Genomic DNA, 23,884 nt, shown 5'->3' on the forward strand with positions numbered 1-23,884 from the left:
AACTTGAATCGTAAGTCAGCAACAAGAAAACAAAGATACTATGATTTTCATGGCAGGACCCCAAAAGGTTCAGGAATTGACAACTCTAGTTCCCAGAACATTTGAATCAGCCAAGTATAAATCCTCTCGGCAGGCCACTGGAATCTAGTACCTGAAAAATCAAATTGCCACAAAAAGAAAAAAACAAAATTACCTAATGATACTGACACATGGGACTATAAAAAAAAAAACAAAAAAAAAACAAACTTAGCCTTATGGTAAAGAACATAGCAAATCTTATTTATATTCAGAGTTTCCAATCACCTTTTTAGAGGCCCATTTCCTTATGAGTGAATGGCCAAAGATCAACAAACATTTGAGGAAAGTCAGTCAGAAGCCAAAAGCAACAAACACACTATGCAGGAAAATAAAACCTAAATGAAACAAACAACCTATCATTAATATAAATATCTTCTGAGAGACAGATGAGAAAAAAAAATACTGCAATACTGCATGCATGAACAACAGGATGCTACCGTTAAATACTGAAGAAAATTCGTCTTGGATATTAACAATATAACCACAGAAATGAAAAAATGAATAAAAGACTTATAAGGCTGAAGAAATCTCCCAGATACCAGAAGACAAAGAGGTAGAAAATATGAGAGTAAAGAAAATTAAAGGACTAGCATAAGAGGTCCAATATCTGAACAGGAGGTCCAGAAGACATCAGAAAGCTAAGAAAAAGTAAAAACATAATAGAAGAAAATATCCCAGAAATGAAGGATATGTGCTTCCAGATTAAGAGGGTACAAATGAATGCTTGGTACAATAGATGATAATAGACACACAGTTATGAAATTTCAAAACATAGTGACAAAGCTTATACTCATCCATGGAGGAAAACAAAATCATCTATGCACGTGTGTGCACATACAGACATAAAAATAGTTTCAGAGAAGGTTGTGGGTCAATTTTTTCTTACAAACAGTCACTAGTCACTCTTTCTGTGCCCCTCACTCCAAATTATAGAATTACACAACTGTTTTTGCACCCAAGTGATTTTATTTTTATACCTATTAAACTTCATCTCCTTTCATTTCACTAAAAACAAAAACCAAAATAATGAAACAAAAACCTTACTTATATTGAAGTATATAAAAAATTATAAGAATGTCAAAATGTTGACAATCACTGAGGCATTACAGTAAACACATAGGGGTTCATTTGTACTATTTTATCTACTGGTTAGTATGTTTGAAAATTTATCTAACAAAAAGTACAAAAAAGTTATTTTAAAGAGGCTGGTAGGTGGCTTATCTCTCAGTTGATGAAGGAGTTAAAAAAGTATCTTTGCAGTAGACATGAAAAGAACTTAAATTACGATTCTTAAATCTGTTCCTTTTTCCATTCACTAATTTAAGATGGGTTCCTCATTCATTTCATCCCTACAGTACTGCAACAGCTCCTTATCTGGTCTCTCTTACTTCCTTTTCTCTTCCTTATATTCTAAAGCCTACCCTTCTAAAGAACACTTGTCAGTTTTCTAAAAACCAAATTTGCTCATGCTATTCTACTCAAGAACTTTCAAATGGCTTCCTATGGCCTACACAAATGTCTACAGGCAGTTTAAGATTAAGGTCTTTCCCATTATGGACCCATGTCTACCATTTCCAGGCTTCTCTCCTATAATATCTCCACCCCAACTCTCCTTTCATGCTATCTGGTTTTGCTCATATTGTTCTCTCTGCCTACAATGTTCTACACTCCCCTCTTTTCTACTAATGAAAACTCACTCGTCTTTCAGTTATCATGTTTGATTCCTTCCAGATTCTGCACCTTAGGATACCCCACTCTACCCTCTGAACTCCCTATTGCACTTTGATAACAGCACTAACATAACAGTTCTCAAAATATACCATGCTTAGTTCATATATATATGTCACTCAGATCATGAGCTCCTTGAACACAGAGACCCCGTCTCACTACAGGATCTAGTATAGTGCTGTGCACATTAGAGGTACCCAGACATAACAGGAAAATTGGGAAAGTCCTTTTCCTTCTATCTGTCTCACCAATCTTAGTAATTGTAATTCAAAACAGTGGATTAGCAGATAAGAGCTTAGACTTTTTTTCCAACCACACCTTACAAGCCTACCAGAATTACATTACTTATAAGCTGCTTCCAGAATTATGTTACTTATTGAGCACTTTCTTGCTCACAAACAGGCAATAACTCCTCCAACTTGTCCTTGTTTCTAAGGCTTTCTAGTATTGAACCCTACAAAACCACCTCTCTTCTACTCCTTTCCAAAAGAACTCCTCCAATAAGGTTAATTTCCATTTTTTTAAAACTCGTGGAGATATTTTAAAGATTTATTTACTTATGAGAGTGTGCGCACATGCGTGCAAGCACAAGCAAGGGGAGCAGGGGGAGCGGCAGGCAGAGGGAGAAGCAGACTCCCTGCTGCACAAGGAGCCCTATGTGGAACTCGATTCCAGGATGCTGGGATAATGACCTGAGCCGAAGGCAGATGCTTAACCTACTGAGCCACCCAGGCATCCAGATAAGGCTAATTTCTTAAATAATACTTTCATTCACTACTCAATTAAGCTGAGTTTCTTTGCCAAAGCCACTTCCTAATTTACAATACTTTTTCTTGTGTTCTCCACACTCAAGGTTCTGATTAAAATGGCATATGCTTCTCTAATACTGTATCTTTAGACTTTAAAAAAAATACAGAAATAGAAAGAACTATACATAATGCTCAAAGTTATTTCTAATCCCAGAGTAATTTTTTTTGCTTTTAAAATTTTTTCAATTTAAACTCAATTAATTAACATATAATGTATTAGTTTCAGAGATAGAGATCAGTTATTCATCAGTCTTATATAATACCCACTGCTCATTATATCACATGCCGTCCTTAATGCCAGTCACCCGTTACCCCATCTGCCCACCCTCTCCCCTCCAGCAACCCTCAGTTTGTTTCCTATAATTAAGTCTCTTACGGTTTGTCTCCCTCTGACTTTGCCTTGTTTTATTTTTCTCTCCCTTCCCCTATGATCCATTTTGTTTCTTAAATTCCATGAGTTAAATCACGATAATTGTCTTTCTCTGATTGACTTATTTCTCTTAGCATAATACCCTCTAGTTCCATCCATGTTGTTGTAAATGGCAAGATTTCATTGTTTTTGATGGCTGAGTAATATTCCATTGTATATATATACACCACCTCTTCTTTATCCATTCATCATGTTGTTGGACATCTGGGCTCTTTCCATAGTTTGGCTATTGTGGGCATTGCTGTTATAAACACTGGGGTGCAGGTGCCCCTTCAGATCACTATATTTGTATCTTTGGCGTAAATACTAGTATTGCAATTGCTGGGTCATAGGGTAGCTCTATTTTCAACTTCTTGGGGAACCTCCATACCGTTTCTCAGAGTGGCTACACCAGCTTGCATTCCCACCAACAGTGTAGGAGGGTTCCTCTTTCTCTGCATCCCCGCCAACATCTGTCGTTTCCTGACTTGTTAATTTTAGCCATTCTGACTGGTGTGAGGCAATATCTCACTGTGGTTTTGATTTGTATTTCTCCCAGGGTAATTCTCATCAACTCACTTCTCCAATTTCTATAGCATTTTGTCTAAAATAAACATTTTGGTATCTAATACTACCTAAGAAATTTACCTCTGCATATTTGGGATACCCATTACATTCTTAAAATATTTTTTGTATTCTTCAGGTTGCAGGATAGTAAAAAACAACTCAGATGTTTTCAAAGAACAATAGTCCTAGAGAAATTTGAACAAGGATTTTTTTTTAAGGTGACAGAAACTTGCCTGAAATTTAAGGTCAAACTGCAACTGAAAATGCCAAACACTCCCATACAACCAGTAGTTGCAGATTTTGAGCAACATCAATAAAACATATCCCAAAGACCACAATATACATTAAAAAGTTTGAGCCACACACATCATTAAAATACACACCCCAGGGACACCTGGGTGGCTCAGTCGGTTAAGCGTCCAATTCGTGATTCTGGTTCAGCTCATGATCTCATCGGTCAAGAGGTTGAGCACCCCCACCCAGTTGGGTTCCCAGCTCAGCAGATTATCTGCTTGAGATTCTCTCCCTCTACCCCTCCCCCCGACTCGCATATACTCTCTCAATATTAAAATAATAATAATAAAAAAATAAAATACAGTTTCCAAATCAGTATTTGTAACAGATGAGTAATATTTAATGTGCATTATCAAGGCAAGAAAAACCGTTAGACTACACTCATTAAATTCAAATCCTTATTCATTCAGAACTAAATAAATCAGAATGGAACAATAACCTCCTCTCATATAACCAAAAGAAACTTCAAAATAATTTTGATACACAGTATGCATATAAAAAACTCATTCACGGTGACCGCGTTCAGTAAGAGACCAACCCTTAGGAGTTTCTTTCTATTCTTTAGTTTCAGAGGTCTACTGCAAAAAGACAAAACACATAGAACCTGGCAGTTTACAAAAGCACCTTGTTTTCATTTCTGTTAGAAGAAGTAAGAAGGACCACTGCAAATGAACTATTTCATCATCAAGACAACTTTTCTACCTATTCATTGTAATCAAGTGTAACAGTATATTCCCTCCTTTAATGAGAAGATAGCACCAAAAAGCACCTGATGACCATTTAAATGAGAACAGACATCATTACACACTTTCAAAAGATTGACAGCAGAACAAGAACCAAATACTTACCCAAAGTAGGATGTAAATTAAAATTAAATTCTCTACCCAGAACCGTGTCCAGCAGAGCGGCTACATCTGCGGCTATAGCACACGTATTGCATAAGACAGTATTGCGGTGGACAGGGCTGCAGTCCCAAAAGGGTCACAGGGAAGTGCCTGCCTGCAGAAGTTCCCTGAGTATATAACCCAATCTAAAAGCCACTCCCAGTCTTCATTCCAGGGTCGTTCAATACAAGAATTAAGAACTAAGAAGTAATAAGGTAAAGGAAAAAGAGTACACAATCAGGTTTTGAGAAAAGTTTGTAGGTTGCTGTGTATTGCAGAAGTATGAAAATATGACATTATTCTTTGGATTGGGTCTGTGATCATACGGAATGGAGAAGCCAGAAGTCAGACTTGATTTCCAAGTGGGAATATCAACCTGCAAGTCCCTACCTAAGCCTAATCCTTTTAAGTTATGAATTTTAAAAATCAACGGCTTTATCCTATTCTGTTGAGTCTTTCTTAGAGACTCCTAAAAATGTGTAAGCTTGAGACATCTTAGACTATAAGACACATTACACCAATAATTTTAGTGTCATATAGATAATAAGCAGTTATGCCATCTTCCGTACCATTTTTTTTTAAAGAAAATTGAGAAAAATAAGTCTCCAATTCTGATAAAGATTATAGCATGATCTAAAGTGAGAGCTTAGTCTAATGGTGTGAACTTTTATGTCCTACAAACAAATATACACTACAATTCAAAATAAAATCACGACATATAGCAAGAAGTTTTACTTGGCATTTGTTAGTATAATAGGCTATAAATTCACATGCTTGCAAAAGTGGAGATAAAACAACAATCAGCAAATTTGTAAGTCACCAGGAAGCCGAAGGTTTGGAAAAAAGGTAGCTATTTCCACTTTAATCTCATCCCTTGAGTAGTGGTATGGGAGCAGACTCAAGAACAAAAAATGAGAGCAACCAAGGATAATTTACTAAAATTCACCTTAAAAAGATTGAATCTGCCATCTTGGATCTCTGCACCTGGTGTAACTTCCATAGTACAGTCTTCGGCCTAAGTTAAATAACACATTCCCCATTAAGATACCACATAATTTTTAATTGATAGGCCATATAAAGACAAACTAGCTGTGGCTAGTCTGTGACTTGAAACTAAGAACATCAGATAATCATTAATATGAAACTGAAAGGGAAGGAAGGGAAAAAAACAAATATGGTAAAGAGAATGAAAATTTTAAACTATGTTATAGCATTTAATCACCTTAATGGGGAAAAAGTGATTTATCTGGGGAGTAAAATTTGGGACTGTAGAAAAGCCTGGGGTATTCTGGAATATTTACTAATTACCGTAATTTTATTTGTAGTAGAGGTAACTGGTATAACTTCAAGTCCCATTCGTATCCTCTTTTGTTTTTCACAGTAAGCTTTCCAGGTATCTTCATTAAACCCATAATTAAAATAATCAGAAAGATCAGCACCTAAAGATAAAGCACAGTGTTAGTGTATAAATATTTCAATCCTATTTTTATGCGGTACATAAACTATAAAAATATAAATTTAGTGTTCTATCCATTTTATCACCCCTTCTAATTTTCCCAATTCTCCCAATTACTACCATAAAGCAACAGTACTATAAAAATTTTTGATCAAAAGTATTTCCTTTAAGCCAGAGTATTATGCTAAGCAAAATAAGTCAGTCAGAGAAAGACAAACACCATATGATTTCACTCATGTGTAATTTAAGAAACAAAACAAATGAACACAGGGGGTAAAAAAGTATTTCCTTTAGAAATGGCATTATAATAAAACAATATGCAAGTCTATTTTGGTATAATGCAGTAAGATTTAATAATACACATCATTCCTACTCCTCATCTACTTAATGCAAGAAAAATTACATTAAAAAATAATATTCTCAATGGTTGCTAAAAAAACAAAAACTTTTCTAATGACTGTTTGTACTAAAAATCTTTTGAAACAGATACAATCCACAATAATCTTACCAGGCTTACGCCATGGTTTATCTTCAAAAGAATCCAAATCTACCTCCAAGAGCGGAACTCCATTAATGCTTCCAGGTGCATCAAGGTCCACGCCTTTGACTTTTGTTCCTATTTTATAAAATTACAAAATGGCGAAGGAGCTGTTATTAGCAAAAAGCTGAGAGATACCACAGCTATACAGAAACCATTAACAGCTTTTTACTACCGATAGTACTAAATACGGCAAAGGTTCCAAACAAAGCATTAGAGTTATATTTACCATAAATAAAAGGTGAGATCAAGCTTTATGAAGTAGCTGTAAAATAAACTGGACTGAAAGTTTAGGGACTTGTTACTTATAAGGAATTCCTGTACCGACAGGAAGTTGCTAACTTCCGTGTTTTAAATCACTTTTTGTACAGCCTGAGAGCTAAGTCTTTACCTTTTTAAAGGGTTGTAAAACGAACAAGAAAACCAAGCATGTGACAGGAACCCTGTGACCCACACAGCCTACAATATTTATTATGTAGCCCTTTACAGAAAATTTGTCCAAGGGCACCTGGATGGCTCAGTCAGTTAACCATCTGTCCTCAGCTCAGGTCAAGATCCCAGGATCCTGGGATCGAGCCTCACATCAGGCCCCCTGCTCAAGCGGGCGTCTGCTTCTCCCTCTCCCTCTATGCACTCACACACACTCGCTCTCCCTCTCAATAAATAAAATCTTAAAAAAAAAACTGTCTGTCTCTGTCATGTATGGTCAAAACCACTCTTTTTAATTGAGCTGTAATAGTTCAACCTATTTATGACCTATTCATATATACGCCTTATTTTCCTATTTATACAGCCACAAATAGAAGTTTTACCTGTAGTTCCATAAACTCTTCCCCCTGTTTTGATGTTAAGATTTACAGGTGCTGTACCATAACTCCTAAAACCAAAATAAAAATTATACTGAGAAACTTAAAACAGCAATATATTCAACATGTACAAATAAATTATATACCCACACAGTAACTACATAGACTAACAATGACTTACACATTTTAGAAAACGTTCTAATTTTAAAAGAAAAAACAAATAGTTTTTAAAAGTCTAACTTGTTTTCCATCTGAAAAAACCTACCTGCTACTAAGTCAGTATCTCATTGTAACAAACTTCTTAAGAAACTTGGCTAAGAGGAAATAAGTCTATACATCTTGTCCTCATTTTCTCACCTCCTAGTTATTCAACATGCAGCAATCCTGCAAGAAAGAAATTTCTCCACCTTGTTTCCAAGCCCCGTAGTCCTTCCTGCATTGGTTACTGTTGATAAATCCTCTTTCAAATACCCATGGAGTACTTTTATCCATAAAATGAATTCATTTATATTAAATTTAAAAATAAATCTAGGGTGAAAGCAGAAGAGTGTTTGGTGGTAGTCCGTGGTTAATGACTGAAGAAAGAAGAGGGAAATTTCTAGAATGCTAGTAATGTCCCATATCATGATCTGGATGGTGGTTATATGAATGTATACATATGAAACAATTATTGAGCTGTGCTTTTTTAATGTAATATAATATACACATGACAGAGGGAAAAAAAATACAAAATCTGGAGTCAGACCCAGGTTCAAATACAAGTTTTGTCAATTACTAGTTGTATAACCCTAAGTCACTTATGACCTCATGGAATTTGTATAAATTTTCTGTAATATGGGTTTACATATTAAACGTAGACAGTTTACATATTAAAAGTAGACAGTTCTCTACTTTTCCATATAATGCATTCTCGTATATGAAGAGAAAAATCAAATATACTAACCAAAATAAGGTATAGTAAGACCTCAATGTTTTCAATGATATATTTCTCATTATATTCATGTCATTTAATTTGCTTCTTTACTCTCACAAGTTCAGGTAACTGGACTTGCAAAGATTCACTGTTTCTGATCTGCCTAATAATTTCCATATTTTATCTACAATGTACTAAAATTATGAGACTCAGTTTATTTACATTAGCACTACCATTTTTCGGTTTTCTGCTTAAAAAGATGATATATAAAAAATGATAAGTATAATAAAATATTCAAATAATTGTATAAAACTCCACTGCTATAAATGCAGAAACTATGAAATAGCCCAAATTAAACTGTTATTGTCAGGTAGTACTATCATACAAACTTGAAGTGTTTAAGTCATCTCCATGACATTAACTCATTAGTAAATGCTTAAACACCAACAGTGCATCAGGTAGAGTTCTCGGCTAAGGAACAAGAATGAGGTACTGAACAAATAAGGCTCCTGCCCCATGATGCTTACATTTCAACAATCTAGATCCAGCAGAGCAAAAGCACTTTTGGGTTATCTATATCCAATGTACAAAAGTTCTAGCTGTTTAAAAGTCAAATGTACAGGGGTGCCTGGGTGGCTTAGTTGGTTAAGGGTCTGCCTTCCGCTCAGGTCATGATCTCAGGGTCCTGGGATCGAGACCCAGGTCGGGCTCCCTGCTCAGAGGGGAGTCTCCTCTCCCTCTTCCTCTCCTCCTCCCCCTGCTCGCTCTCTCTCAAATATTTATTAATAAATTAAAAAAAATTAAAAAGCCAAATGTACAAAAATCAAGTAGTCTCTAAATGGTCCTCTTACAGAATTGCTAAAGGATAAAACAAAATAGAATTCATAAGAGGCTTAGCCATAAGTTCAATAAATCAACTTCTTTGCTCCCACCCAGCTGCTTTCCCTTCCATGTTTTGCCTTTAAAACACCACTTTTCAGGGTACCTGTGTGGTTCAGTCAGCTAAGTGTCTGACTCTTGATTTCAGCTCAGGTCATGATCTCAGGATCATAAGATCAAGCCCTGTGTTGGGATCCATACTCAGCGCAGTCTGCTTAGGATATTCTTTCTCTCTCTCTCTCTCTCCCCACCGCCAATGCCTGCCCCTACCCCAGCTCACTCGTTCTCTGTCTCTAATAAATTAAAATCTAAAAAAAATAAAATAAAAAACACTATCACTTTTCTTTTTTAAACTACTAAGGCTTTGTATTCATTGTGTGTAGAGGAGCTTAGCTATTTGGAAAATTGCACTTAAGTTAATCTGATACCTTCCATTAGACCCCCATGAGGTCTCAGGATTCTCTAGGTGCCAGATCTTACATACTTGGGTATTTAAGGAACTTCAAAATAAATGCATCAAAAAAATGTATTTTAACCTACTCCTTCTACATTACCCATACATGCTAATATACTTTTAGGTACTCAATTAACTGCTCTAGAAAGCTCTAAGTCATCGAGTCCTTTATCTCACTCTGCATCCACAACCAGTTACCCATGTTATTTCTATTTATTATGCACTCAAATGCATCTTTTCCATCCATCCCTATACTGCTGCCACTGGCTTAGTCTGGATTATCATCTCATGTGGACAATTCAAATATATTAACTAATTTCTATTTAGTCCACCTCAACTACTGCTACCTTTTATCTTTTCAAATAAACTAACCTGCTTAAAAACCTTTAAAGGCACTAACTCCCTCAAGTGGTTTCAACAACCTTTTTCCCATCTACCGTATTCTCCAGCCATGTAGTTCCTCTAAGGCATGCTTCTACTACATCTCAGTAGTGTCCTGTGCTAAATCATCAATCCTCTTCCTTCCGAGTCAAGAATTATCCAAACAAGTTCACATATTACTACCTCTAGGACCTTTTCTTCATGTGTAGGCTTTTAGCAACTCTCCTCTCAAAGTTTTCAATTCACTTTGTACATTTCTATTCTAGCACTTAAACCACACTGAAAGTATCTGCTCACATGTCTGTCTTCTTCACTACTTCTAGTAAGTAAGGACGACTTTATTATTTTCATAGTCTCATCATCAATTAATGTAGTGCAACAAATGTTTTTAAGTGTTTATGAATGGATAAATCTCAAAGGTAAGAAACCACTTCTCTGTACAAGCTAAATTATTCCCTACTCTAAAATCTGCTTTTCATTACCTTATAGATAAAATGAACTACTTTGTAACAAAAGTATGTTGCGTAAAAAAAGGCTACTTTGTACTTTCTAACAGCTTACAATAAACCCATTTAGTATTGTTCCTTGAATACAATTTGCTCTTTAAATTTGCTTCTGAAAATTCTGTGCACTAAGTTAAGTATTCATCAAATGTTATTTTCTCATAGGCTCTTTCAGTTTTCAAGAGATATATCTTAAAATATCAAGGTTAAATAAGTTCTATACCCTTCAGAAAGATCTATAAATGTTACTTTGAAATGCAAAAAAAACCCCCCAAAAAACCATAAAAAGTAGGTCTATTGAAGGGTAGAAGCATGGACAGAGACAGATACATTTACACATGTGTATGGTAAAGCAAACCTAGCAAAATGTACGCTGTATAATCTAAATGATGGGTAAGTGGGTGTTCACACAATTCTTTCAACTTTCTTGGATAATTTGAAATTTTTCATATTGAAATGTTGAGGAAAAACACTGAAAGACAAATGAGTTCTTAATGTTCAGTCTGATAGTTAATAAAAATTTACTGAATAGTTACTATGCAAAGCAACGTGAGGAATAGGGGAATTCATGAACTATGGTTTCTACTCAAGGAATTTACAGTCTAAAGGTGATAAACATGAACCAACATAACTACATTTCATGAAACTGGAAATTGCTGTAAGAAATAAAGTTCAGGGCTGCGGTGGTTGCAGGCCTGACGAGAAACTACTGAAGTTCCTGTGGAAGTAAAGTACAATTTCCTAAGAACATAATGGATGGAGAAGAGAAAACCTATGGTGGCTGTGAAGGCCCTGACGCCATGTATGTCAAATTGATATCTTCGGATGGTCATGAATTTATTGTAAAAAGAGAACATGCACTAAAATCCGGAACAATAGAAGCCATGTTGAGTGGCCCAGATCAGTTTGCTGAGAATGAAACTAATTAAGTCAATTTTAGAGAGATCCCTTCACATGTGCCATCAAAAGTACGCATGTATTTTATCTACAAGGTTCGCTACACTAACCGCTCCAGAGAGATTCCTGAATTCCCAATTGCACCTGAAATTGCTCTGGAAATGCTGATGGCTGCGAACTTCCTAGATCGTTAGATAAAATAAATTATAATAAACTGTTAACTTTTTCCAGTTAAAAAAAAAAAAAAAGTTCAGGAAAAGTACTATGAGCGTCTATGTACATTTAATATTTGAATGCAATTTCTACCAAAAATCTGGTTGTATTAATTAAAAAAAACCCCACCATTAGCTTAAACTGTTATATAAAATTATTTGTATTTGCAACTATAGAAGAGTATTTACTACATATACAATGATTATAATGTTCCTTTTGCATAATGCAGATGGCAAAGTCCTATTAGCATAAAGGTACTAGCATTTCACGTAAGCCCAACACTAATTTTTTAAGTGGAGATGAGAACACCAACAGTTACCTATCCCTAACATGACTGTCTCTTCTCAACCCTGATCCTTAGAGTTTTAAAATTATACAGGCAGTCCTTATTATAATGTGAAATGGACCATGACGATAACTGAGTTACCTTTAAGCTCCTAAAATAACTTTTGAAAACAAATGGCTCTAGTATAGAAATATTCAAAAATATTTATGTATATATTGCTTCCCTCTGGATAAGGCTGCATAATGAATTATAGTGCAATTGATGAAAAGTTTATGTTCCCAATGCACAAGTACCACATTATACATCTAATCTGATAAAACAGAGAAAAAATACTGACTTTTATTCTACCACCATAACAAAATCACATTCTGCACTTTAATATATTCCCTTCTAGCCTTTCTGTAAGATTCTTTATGTGCTCAGTGAGCTAATGACAGTCGATTTACTCAATTCAGTTTTACAGACTATAAAATTTTAGACAACATACTGTCTTAAAAAGCCAACAGGATAATTAACAACTTCAAAAATAGGCTATTAAGAGCAAAAAGAAATACTTTTGATACTGTTTTTATTGGACAAAAAATTAAAAACCTAAACTCAGTTTTGGATAATATAAGGGAAGAACGTAGATGAAATCTGTAATTTAAGGTTTTCTAACTCTAATTAAAGAATTTGTAGTATTCAATTTATAAAAACAGCTTAATTTCAGAAATCAAAAACAGTTGCTTCCATGTCACCTTATCTAATAAATTAACTTTAAGAAATATTTTCATGGTAAAATCCCTTTTTATAATGAGATAGAATTGACACAACACTATTAATTTTAGGTGTACAATGTAATGATTTGATATATGTATAAATTGAAAGATGATTACAGTTAGTTATCATCCATCACCATACAGTTCTGTATTTTTTCTTGTGATGAGAACTTTTAAGATCTACTCTTCCAGAAACTCACAGTGAAATTTTAAGAAGTGTTCTTTCATATCATGTAAGATGGAAAAATGTAAAAGCAATGGAATCAACACCACCGGTTTGATATAAGCATGCTACCTTTGATTTAGGCATATAATCATTAGTTAAAAATAACTTACCACCCGGGTGGCTCAGTCGGTTGGGTATCCAACTCTTGGGTTTCTGCTCAGGTCATGATCTCAGGGTCATGAGATCAAGCCCCAGGTAGGGCTCCACACTCAGTGGGGAGTCTGCTTGAGATTGTCTCCCTCTCTCTCTGCCCCTCCCACCTGTGTGTGCATGCTCTCTCTCAAATACACAAATCTTTAAAAAAAAAAACAAAAAACAAAAACTTACCCATACTGTGGTGCTCCCGTTTTAATGTCTCCTATAGTGACATGAACATCATCCTCATCATCATCACTGTCACTATCACTATCATCTTCAGTCTCGGTCACTTTCTATACCAACATAAACAATTATAAAATACATTCAATAATTCATCTCAACATCTAATATGAATAATTGAAAAAGTAATCACTTTGTGTTTTTTGAAGTATAGTTTTAGAGGAAAAAAAATCACAATTTCATAGCACTGTTACCTCATTTATAACTAATGTTATACATGATAAAAAGGGATAAGAATGTAAAATAAAATCTTCTCAGCATTATCTTTTTGTAAATAACACCTCACGTATTTTTTCCTACGATTTGTAACTGCTTCTCTGCAAAAAGAATCTAAGGCATTGTACTAAGATATCTAGAACATAAATTACAAAAAATAAGTATTTGAGGAATTTTTGTCAAGAATATGAAGAGGAAAACAATTAACTGTAAGAGTCATGGTTAAACAGCACCAGAGAGTTAAGGAGCAGTTCACTTATTCTTGTCATTCATTTACAGTTAGAAGCGTCCCTGGATGCAAATGATTGAGGGAATACTTTGTTTCTATGAGTATAAAGTGGGACCATTTACAAAGGTTTTATTTTGGCTCTCAAAGGCAATTTTGTGGCTAGTCACACACTAGTAAACAAAAAAGTAGATCACCTAGGCAAAGTATTTTTTTGTATACAAGTTCAAGCCTGTAGAATAAGGATTTCCTTCTTTTCACAGGGTCAGAATGTTAAAATATTCATAAAACCAATAATACATGTTCACCCCCCAAAACAACACTTTCAACAGGCATGAATGAGGTTAGACAATATCACATATTTATATAAAAACAAATTTTCCCAAAAGTTGGGACAACCAAACTTGGGCTGTGGGACTTAATGTTTTCCTTGAAAACGAGGTTCACTGTGATCTCTAGTTGAGCTACATTCAGTTCCTTGAAAGCGGTCAACTTCAAGACTTTGCACATGTTCCATTTCATGGAAAGTCTCTTCCCACTATTGCTTCTCATCACTGTGCTTTTGATGGCACCAGATGAGGTGGGATATTAGAGCAGACCAGATCATGTTGGACACTGAAGTCATGTTAAATTTTTGGCTTTCTTCCTAAGTGAATGGGAAACTACTGATAAAGACTTTAATCAGAGAAGTAACTAAATTTCAAAGCCTTATGTTACCGGTTTAGGTACGCCGTTTTCAGCAGTTTCATCTTCAATTCCAGATGGAGGATTAGCACTACAAACAACAGAAGTAAGTGCACAAGTCTGGTATTACTTTTCAGAAGTACAGACAGCGTATACTAGTATCTTTAAGCTATATATGATAGTTTCCTAAAATTACTGTCTCCACTGGAAAAGAAAAAGGATGGCAAAAACTGTCTGTGTTATTCTGTTATTCCTACTGCCTTGCATAATACCCGTACTCAACATTCACAGAATAGAACTGCCTCCACAATTTATTAATGAATTTGACAATGGGATAAAATTCAAGTTTTTTATTATTTTAAAAATATGCATCACACTTAATTTTACTTAGCCTAACTCTTTATTGAACATCCACTATGTGCCAGGTACTACTGTAATTGCCAAAGGCTATGTAACACAGTTTTCGCTTTTCCTGATGCCCAAGAACTCAAGATTTGTCATATAATCACATTAACTCCTTTAGTTTTCAGTTAACATACATGGTTCTTCCCGGTTTTCTGTTTCACCTATCTAAATGGATATACATTCTTTATTTCATAAAAGATACATTTTAAGATTTAAAAAAAGTTTATCTTCATGTAAGACTGCCTTCCCATTTGATGCCAATAAGTAGCTCCAGACCTAATTTTGATGCATTAAAAAACAAATTACTTTTTGAAGGCCAATTAATACCTGAATTTGCCCTATTAAAGCAAAACTGATATAAAATAAACCCCTCTTTTCTCAGGAGACTCAAGCATATGGTCATTAATCACCAAATAAAACTAGTACGGTAGTGTAACTGGCTCCTTTTATTTTAATAATTATGATTTCTATAGTGGGAACTAACCATTAACCTCACTTTATAAGTAAAGGAACCAAGTACAAAGCAATAACTCACATTTAGTAGGATTTCTAAGAAAAACATCCAGATCCTGATATAGATCAAACTTTTCATTAGGTTTCTGCTTATCTCTTCTATACTTTACTTTCTGTCAAGCAGTGTTATACTTTGCCAAGCAGTTTTTATAGATGTTGATTTAATCTCTACAGTGGTATTTTACAATACAATCCTCATATAAAGCAAAATGAAGGATAAAAACTAAAAATTTAAGCGTTAAGTTTTCCTTGTGTTACTGCTTGACCCAAGAAAACAAATATACAACTATAATTCTTTAGTCCATTTAGCTCCTGCTTAATTAAGTTTCTACAGGTAGCCAGAAACAAGTTCCGTTTGCCACAAAACAGTATATTTAGCCAAAACTTGAACAAATAAAACATGACACAATTGGAGACAGCATAATGCAATGGTTAAGAAGTTTTAACAATGAACCAGTCACAAAGAAGCTGGGGAGAACGCTAATAGCAAGGACTCTGCTCAGTTACGACAATGTGATTATGTACCAAGCTGAATACTAGAACACAGGTTTGGTGAACATGCCTTCCCCAATACTTTAAAAGTTTTCATTCCCTATCACCATTAAAATGCTAGAAACATAAAATTATAAGCTTTCTCTAGAAAAATTAAGCTTTAAGAGTAGAAATTTTCCATAGGATGAAATAAACTTAATAGCTCTCCAAATAAAATTTTAGTAAAGAATATGAAGACATTTTGACAGTAATGCTCAGGAAAGGTAGAAGACTTCCCTCCAATACATTTAATCAAGCTGAGTATAGAAAAATTAAACAACGTTCAATCAGAAAAATAATCTTTAAGAATTATAACCAAGAACTTATACCAACAAAATTAATGGAATAGATTAAAAAAATTGTATTTAACTGTGAATCTGTAACACTACCCATTGATTCTTGACCAATTAAAAAACAGTATGAAAAAACTGTAATTACTTTTATAACTATAAGCTACACAAATCCTAACTTTTGTGAGTAACTGAGATTAGGGTTAGGAACTGGGTTGGATACATGAATTTAAACAATAAAATTTCACAATATAGCAGTGAGTGAAAAAAAAAAATCTTTCAATTTAGGGGATGTCTTTAAGTGAGGAAGAATAATTACAGCATCCCTTAAGTTCTAGTTCCATGTCTCATTTCTTCCCTCCATTCACTTTTTTAAAAATGTAGACATACCTCATGTTGTCATGCTTTGCTTTATTATACTTCCCAGCTAAGTTTTTTTTACAAATTGAAGGTTTGTGGTAACAGTGTATCACCTACCAGTGCCATTTTTCCAATAGCGTTTGCTCACTTTGTGTCTCTGTCACATTTTGGTAATTCTTGCAGTATTTCATACTTTTTCATTATTGTATTTGTTACGGTGATCTCCTTGATGTTACTATGGTAACTGTTCTGGGTAGCTATGCATCACAACCATTTAAGATGGTGAACTTAATCACTAAATATTGTGTGTGTTATGACTGCTCCACTGACCAACCATCACCTGTCTCTCTCCCTCTCCTCAGGCTCCCTATTCCCTGAAACACAACAATATTGAAATTAGGTCAATTTATAACCATCTAATGGGTCTGAGTGTTCAAGTGACAGAGCCCACACATCTCTCACTGTATTCAGAAGCTAGAACTGATTGTTTCGTAAGGAAGGTGTGTGAAAGGCCAGAAGCCAGGCCTTTGTCACCAGCTGGCAAAGGTGTAAATGCACAAGAAAAGTTCTTGAAGATTAAAAGTGCTACACTTTAGTGAATTCGTGAATGGCAAGAAAGTAAAAACACCTTACTGCCAATATGGAGAAAGTCTGAGTGGTCTGGAGAGATCACACCAGCTACAATATTCCCTTAAGTCAAAGGCTAATTGAGAGCAAGGCCCTTATAACCCTCTTCAATTCTATGAAGGCTAACAGAGGTGAGGAAGCTATACAAGAAAAGCCTGAAGTTATCAGAGGTTGGTTCATGAGGTTGAAGGAAAGAAGCCGTCTCCATAACATAAAGTGCAAGGTGAAGCAGCAAGTGCTGATGGAGAAGCTGCAGCAAGTTCCCCCAGAAGATCTAGCTAAGATCATTCATAAAGGTGGCCACACTAAACAAAATATTTTCATGTAGACAAAAACAGCCTTCTGTTGGAAGAAGATGCCATCGGGGACTTTCACAGCTGAAAACAAATCAAGGCCTGGCTTCAAATTTTCAAAGGACAGGCTGACTCTCCTGTGAGGAGCTAATTGAAGCTAATGTTAAAGCTAATGCTCATCATTCTGAAAGTCCTAGGGCCCTTAAGAATTATGTTAAATCCACTCTGTCTGTGCTCTGTAAGTGGAACAACAAAGCCTGGATGACAGCACATGTTTACAACATGGTTTACTGAATATTTTAAGCCCACTGTTGAGACTACTGCTCAGAAAAAAGGATTCCTTTCAAAATATTACTGCCCATCGACAATGCACTGGTCACCTAAGAGCTCTCTCTCTGTTGGGAGACATACAATGATCATGATTAATGTTTTCATGCCTCATAAAATATCCATTCTGCAGCCAATGGATCAAGGAGTCACTCTGACTTTCAAATCTTATTACTGAAGAAATAAATTTTTTTAAAGATTTTATTTATTTATTTGACAGAGAGCGAGAAAGGGAACACAAGCAGGGGAAGTGGGACAGGGAGAAGAAGGCTTCCTGCCGAGCAGAGAGCCTGATGTGGGGCTCAATCCCAGGACCCTGGGATCATGACCTGAGCCAAAGGCAGACACTTAACGACCGAGCCACCCAGGCGCCCCTGAAGAAATACATTTCATAAGACTATAGCTGCCACAGATAGTGATTCCTCTGACGCATCTGGGCAAAGTAAATTGAAAACCTTCTGGATAGGATTCATCATTCAAGATGCCATTAAGAACATTCATGATTCATGGAGAAAGGTCCAAATATCAACATAAACAGGAGTTTGGAAGAAGTGGATTCTGACCCTCATGGAGGACTTTGAGGGGTTCCAGACTTCAGTGGTGGAAGTAAGTGCAGGTGTGGTGGAAATAACAAGAGAACTAGAATGAGAAGTGGAGCCTGAAGATGTGACTGAACTGCTGCAAGCTCATGACAAAACATGAACAGATGAGGGCTTGCTTCTTGTGGATGAGCAAAAAAAGTGATTTCTTGACATGGAACCTACTCCTGGTAAAGATGCTGTAAAGACTGTTGAAATAGCAAAAAAAAAAAAAAAAAAAAAAGGATTTAGAATATTACCTAAACTTAGCTGATAAAGCAGAAGCAGGGTTTAAGAGGACTGACTTCAATTTGAAAGGAAGTTCTACTGTGGATAAAATGCTATCAAACAGCAACACTGCTACAGAGAAATCGTTTGTGAAAGGAAGAGTCAATTCAATGTGGCAAGCTTCATGGTTGTCTTATTTTAAAAACCTGCCACAGCCACCCCAACCTTCAGCAACCACCACTCTGATCATCAACAGCATTCAATTTCGAAGCAAGACCCTGCAACCAGCAAAAACATTATGACTTGCTAAAAGCTCAGATAGTGGTTAGGATTTTTTTTAGTATAAAAGTATTTTTTAATTTAGGTATGTACATTGATTTTTAGACAATACTATCGCACTTAAGAGACTACAGTATAAACAAAACTTTTATATGGACCAGGAAACCAAAAATTCATTTGACTCACTTTATTGGTGTGGAACTGAACCCACAGTATCTCTAAAGTATACCCCTGCCAGCTTTGAAATAGATTTCATATACCACACAAACCACCCATTTGAAGCGTTCAACTGAATGGTTTTTCACGTTTACAGTATAGTGCAACCATTACAACTGCCTAATTTCAGGACATTTTCATCACCCCAAAGGAAGCCTTGTATATATTAGTAATCACTCCCCAGTGTTGCCTGACCTCAGTCATGGCAACCACTGTTTCTATAGATTTACCTATTCTGTACATTTACTTTAGTTGAATCATACAATACGTAGTTCTTTGGGACTGGCTTCTTTAGCTTAGCGTAATGTTTTCAAGGTTCATCCATGTTCTAACAGATATCAATACTTCATTTCTTTTTACTGCCACACAGTATTCCACCATATGGATATACCATATTTTATCTATCCATTCATCATTTGATGGACTTTTATTTCCATTTTTTGGCTATTATAAACAATGCTGCTCTGAACATTCATGTACAAGTTTTTGTGTGGATATGTATCATTTCTCTAAAGCATATATGTAGAAGTGGAATTCCTGGATCATACAGTAACTATGTTTAACCTTTTGAGGAACTCCTGTTTTCTAAAATAGCTGCACCTTTTTACAATCCCATCATCAGTGTATGAGAGTTCCAATTTCTGCATATCTTCACCAACACCTGTTACTTTTTTTTGATGGTGGCCATCCTATCCTAATGGGTGTAAAGTGGTACTTCCTCCACTTTCTAAACCCGAATATTCTTTAAAAGATCTTTTTTTAACCACCCCTTCCCCATTAGCGGACATTAAGGCATTGATACTAGATTTGATGAGTAATGTCAGCATATCCATATACTTGTCTGTGTGAGTTGTTCTGAAATCGAGAAGTTTCAAGTTCCCTTTACATGTTCTGTAAATGATACTCAAATCTTTCTAGCAGTCTAACAAAGGGAATCAATCTTATAACATCCATTAGTTCCACTTTGAATTTAAATAGAAAACATTAAAATTATAACGAAAGTGCACTATACCATCAAAGGTATTAATAAATTGCAAAAACAGTAAAGGAGTCTTTTTTAATAAAAAAAAATTTTTTTAATTTCTTCCTTATTAGTCTAATGGTTATATTATATACTCCACTACTAAGCTCACTTAAGAGTACAAAATTACTTAATAGTGAAGAATATTCAAACCCTTATTTCAAAAACTTTGTCCCCTAAGCTACTAGCAAATAAACAGAACTGATTAGGTCCTGAAATAGAAATAAACTCTACAGTATTCAATGTCTTTGAACTTTCAGTCAATATGCTGTATTCAAGCCAATGATATTTACAATGAAATAATTTTGACAATTTGTTTACAGAACCACTGTATCACACAATCTGTTTAAGTATCAACAACAAATTCCACTAACCTGGCATTTTCTTCTTCTGGCCTTTCAACTTCATTTTCATCTACCAAAAAAAATACATAAATAAATAAATAAAATTAACAAACAAACCACTCTTAAAGAAACCAGTATTATGAAAATCTGAAGTGATCATCACAAGCACTAACCTAGGTCCTTTGCCAAATCACTGTGCACATGCACGTCCCATGGGCCTATAAGCACATCCAAAGTTAGATCACCTTATAATGACTTAACAAGATATGTCTTTTATGAAAAAAAATCAGACTTTATTTCTATTAAAGTAAGCTTAATTTAAGAGGCATTAAAGATTTCTAGATCTTTGTTAAGGAAACCCTTCACATTTACATTTCAAAGAATATTACTAATGCTAAATCTTGCCACCAAAAATAATGAATTTTACAAGTTTGTCAAAATCAAAGTTTGTCAAAGTCACAGCAACAAGGAGCTGCATGGTGCCCAAACGTGCACTTTTACTAAAGAATATACATTTTAGGCAAGGAACACATATTAACTTTCAAATCTAGTTATCATTAACAGACAAGAGACTGACTTAATGAAAAGTTTAAAACCAGATGTCAAGTCCCTTTCATGAGGTAAGTACAAAGTGCACTGAACTTATTTGGGGAAAAAGATACATATGAAATAACTGAAAACTGTAAGCCTAAGGGACATGAGATACTTCTAATGATGTGGGTTAAAGAGCACTCTCTTAAAAATGAAAAACTTCACCTTAATACAGGAGACATTCGGGGTTTTCGTTATGGGCCATAATGTATTCCATCTCCTTCTCTCTCTTAATTAATTATTTTTAAAGCACGACTTTCAGACAAGGAGGTACCCTTGCAGGTGCATTCCATACAAACTGACCATCAAGAAACAAGACGTTAGTTTTACAGCATCAACTTTATTTAGCTATTATTACAGAAAGACCGTTTCTGAAAGAAAGGGACAGGGAGGGCATCCTATAGCCAAGGGGCAAGAAGAGACACACCAACAGAGCTCAGAATGGAGATGAAACAGTAGGGGAGAGAGCGTGGAGACGAGGCGGCCTGGAAGCCCCCGCGGGGAGGAGGGTGAGGCTGGGGGTCCGGACCCGCGCCCATCCCCGGCCCAGCCCGACCTCCGCGGGGTGGCTGCGTGCTGGGGGCGTGGGCTGCGCGCGGGCGCGGGGCGGGGCGGTGAAGGCCAAAAAAGGCGCACGCCTCGCTGGGCCTAACTCAGGCCGGAGGACACTCCGTACCAGAAGCCCCAGCGGCGGCGTGAGGGGCCCGGGACGCCGGCCGTTTGCGGGCCGGGAGGGGAGGCCTGAGGGAACCCGGGAGTGAGAGAAGGGACAGGAAGTTCCGTACCGCCATAGAGCCACTCTTCCTCCTCATCCCCTCCGGTCCCGCCGCTCAGCTCCGACACTAGGCGCTCGACCTCGCCGGCCGACATGGCCGCCCCGAGCACAAGTTAAAGGCGGCGATCAACAGCCCCCTCCAACCCCTTCCCAGCCTCGCTGCCCGGGGGCGCGAGAGGGGCGCGAACCCGCCGGCGAGGGAACGAAGAAAGCGCGAGACTCAAATCCAGGAGAGGCGGCCGCGGCGTTGGGAGCTGCAAACGAGACGACTCCGGCGGCGGTCCGCCTGCGCACGCGCAGCAGCAGCCCAGCGGCGCGGCGTCTTTAGGTTGCTTCGCTTCCGCGGCGCAGGCCACCTGGGCCTGGTTGCGCATGCGCGCCGTCGTTGGCTCCGCCCCTGTGGAATGCCGCTTGGCCTTTTTAGCGTGGCTTTCTCCCGTCGCGGCGTCCTGCGTCAGCAAAGGTTCCCCTCCCCCAACCTTTCCTCTAGTAACCCATATTGCCTTTGCCGGCCAGTGCATCGTTGTTCCCTTATCTCCTTGATGCTTTCTTTCTCTTCTCAACTATTTTTCTGTTTTTTAATCTTATGAAAGGTCTTGTTTCGTTCTTCATGTGTTTTACCAGCCTTGAAACAGAACTGTTACCTTATCATTCCCGTTTCTCATTAAAGGAAACATAATTCATGCCTACTTTATTGAAAATGCAATTTTAACGGCAAAGGAAAGCCAAGCTAATAAATGAAAAATGCATTCTCTTTGTTAAAAATAAAACATTATAGTTAAGGTCGAAGACCCCCCTCATCTACTACCCTCCTTCGCAGAAGTATCCCTTGTTTGCTGTTTGGTGTGAATCCTCAAATATTCTATACATTTACTTCACATGTATTGTTTCGGTGGAAGAACCTGAGGTTAATGAGTCTTAAAGAGTACAATACTGTATATATCATTCTAAGGATTGCTTTTTTTTTTTTTTAAATAACTGTTTTGGAGAGCCTTTCCATTTTAGTATACTTAAACTATACCCATTTTTAAGTGCTTCCCAATATTCCATAGCATGGCTATCACAAAATCAATATGGTTATTTCCCTAGTGATGTACATTTAGATTGCTTTCAACTGCTCGCTTTAACCAAAAAAAACAAAACACTACAATGAAGAGCCTTGTAAATGACTTCTTGCAGATCTGTACAAGTTCTTCTCCAAGATCATAAAGTATACACAGTTTTTATTTTAGTAGATAATGCCACATTTTCAGGCTACTTTTGAACACATCTTTCAGGGACATGATAGATAGGTCAAAATTGGTGTTCTAGTTCTTAACGGTAACTACCTAGTTGCATGACCTCAGGTAACCTCTCTTTGCTTCAGTTTTCTCATCCTTAAAATGGGAAAGCTGAATTTGATGATCTCTAAAGCTTCTTTTGGTCCAAAAGTTTTCAAATAGGACTCTCGCTTTTCAACAGAGAGAAATTCATTCTAGTTTACAAATCAATCAGTGGGTTTACTTGCTGTTGGTTCACTAAATATTGTTCTTCATTTAACAATCATTGAATACCTGCTGTTAAGAACTTGGAAAACAAAGATATGAGTAAAGCCTAGTCTTTGCCCTTAAAGAGCCCTCAACTTATTGAGAAAGTCAGAAGGGTCTTAATTAACTCTCCTACAAGAGTAAAAGGTAGATATGCTTTAATAGAAACCCAAAGGAAGTCTTTACATCCCAACAATGCCACACCATCTCCCATTATTTAAACAAATCCTGTGGTTTTAATCCTACCCTTACTTTTGAAGACTCAATTGCTGTTCCCAGTCTCACTTACCTCTTTAGGATAATCCCATGTGTAGTTTTAAACTCTGTTAAGGTATAGCCAACATTGTGAAATCTTTTCCTGAATTCCACTTTATCTCTTTCCATTTCTTTGTTCTAT

General features: G+C 36.3%; 1 protein-coding gene and 1 pseudogene across 17 annotated transcripts in view; one reads left to right on the forward strand and one right to left on the reverse strand.

Moving 5' to 3' along the window:
* The window catches only part of FIP1L1 (factor interacting with PAPOLA and CPSF1), a 78,787-nt gene extending 56,506 nt beyond the window's left edge, over window positions 1–22,281 (reverse strand). For 3 of the 17 annotated variants that reach the window (XM_081812380.1, XM_031029316.2, XM_031029313.2), the window contains exons 1-9: window positions 21,972–22,281; window positions 20,769–20,813; window positions 20,626–20,665; window positions 14,617–14,674; window positions 13,407–13,510; window positions 7,576–7,640; window positions 6,734–6,841; window positions 6,078–6,208; window positions 5,716–5,784 (exon numbers count right to left, since the gene is read on the reverse strand). In XM_081812380.1, coding sequence (XP_081668506.1) covers window positions 5,716–5,784; window positions 6,078–6,208; window positions 6,734–6,841; window positions 7,576–7,640; window positions 13,407–13,510; window positions 14,617–14,674; window positions 20,626–20,665; window positions 20,769–20,813; window positions 21,972–22,056 — 705 coding nt within the window. In that variant the 5' untranslated portion in view covers window positions 22,057–22,281. The remainder of the gene's footprint in view (window positions 1–5,715; window positions 5,785–6,077; window positions 6,209–6,733; window positions 6,842–7,575; window positions 7,641–13,406; window positions 13,511–14,616; window positions 14,675–20,625; window positions 20,666–20,768; window positions 20,814–21,971) is intronic. The other 14 variants (XM_081812383.1, XM_081812378.1, XM_006734381.3 and 11 more) reach the window with 8 other exon arrangements.
* Window positions 11,382–11,869, forward strand: LOC102729231 (elongin-C pseudogene; annotated as a pseudogene).
* Window positions 22,282–23,884: the final 1,603 nt, after the last annotated feature.

This window comes from Leptonychotes weddellii, chromosome 2 (genome assembly GCF_054177405.1).
Source record: "Leptonychotes weddellii isolate Sample4059 chromosome 2, ASM5417740v2, whole genome shotgun sequence".
NCBI classification, from domain to species: domain Eukaryota; kingdom Metazoa; phylum Chordata; class Mammalia; order Carnivora; family Phocidae; genus Leptonychotes; species Leptonychotes weddellii.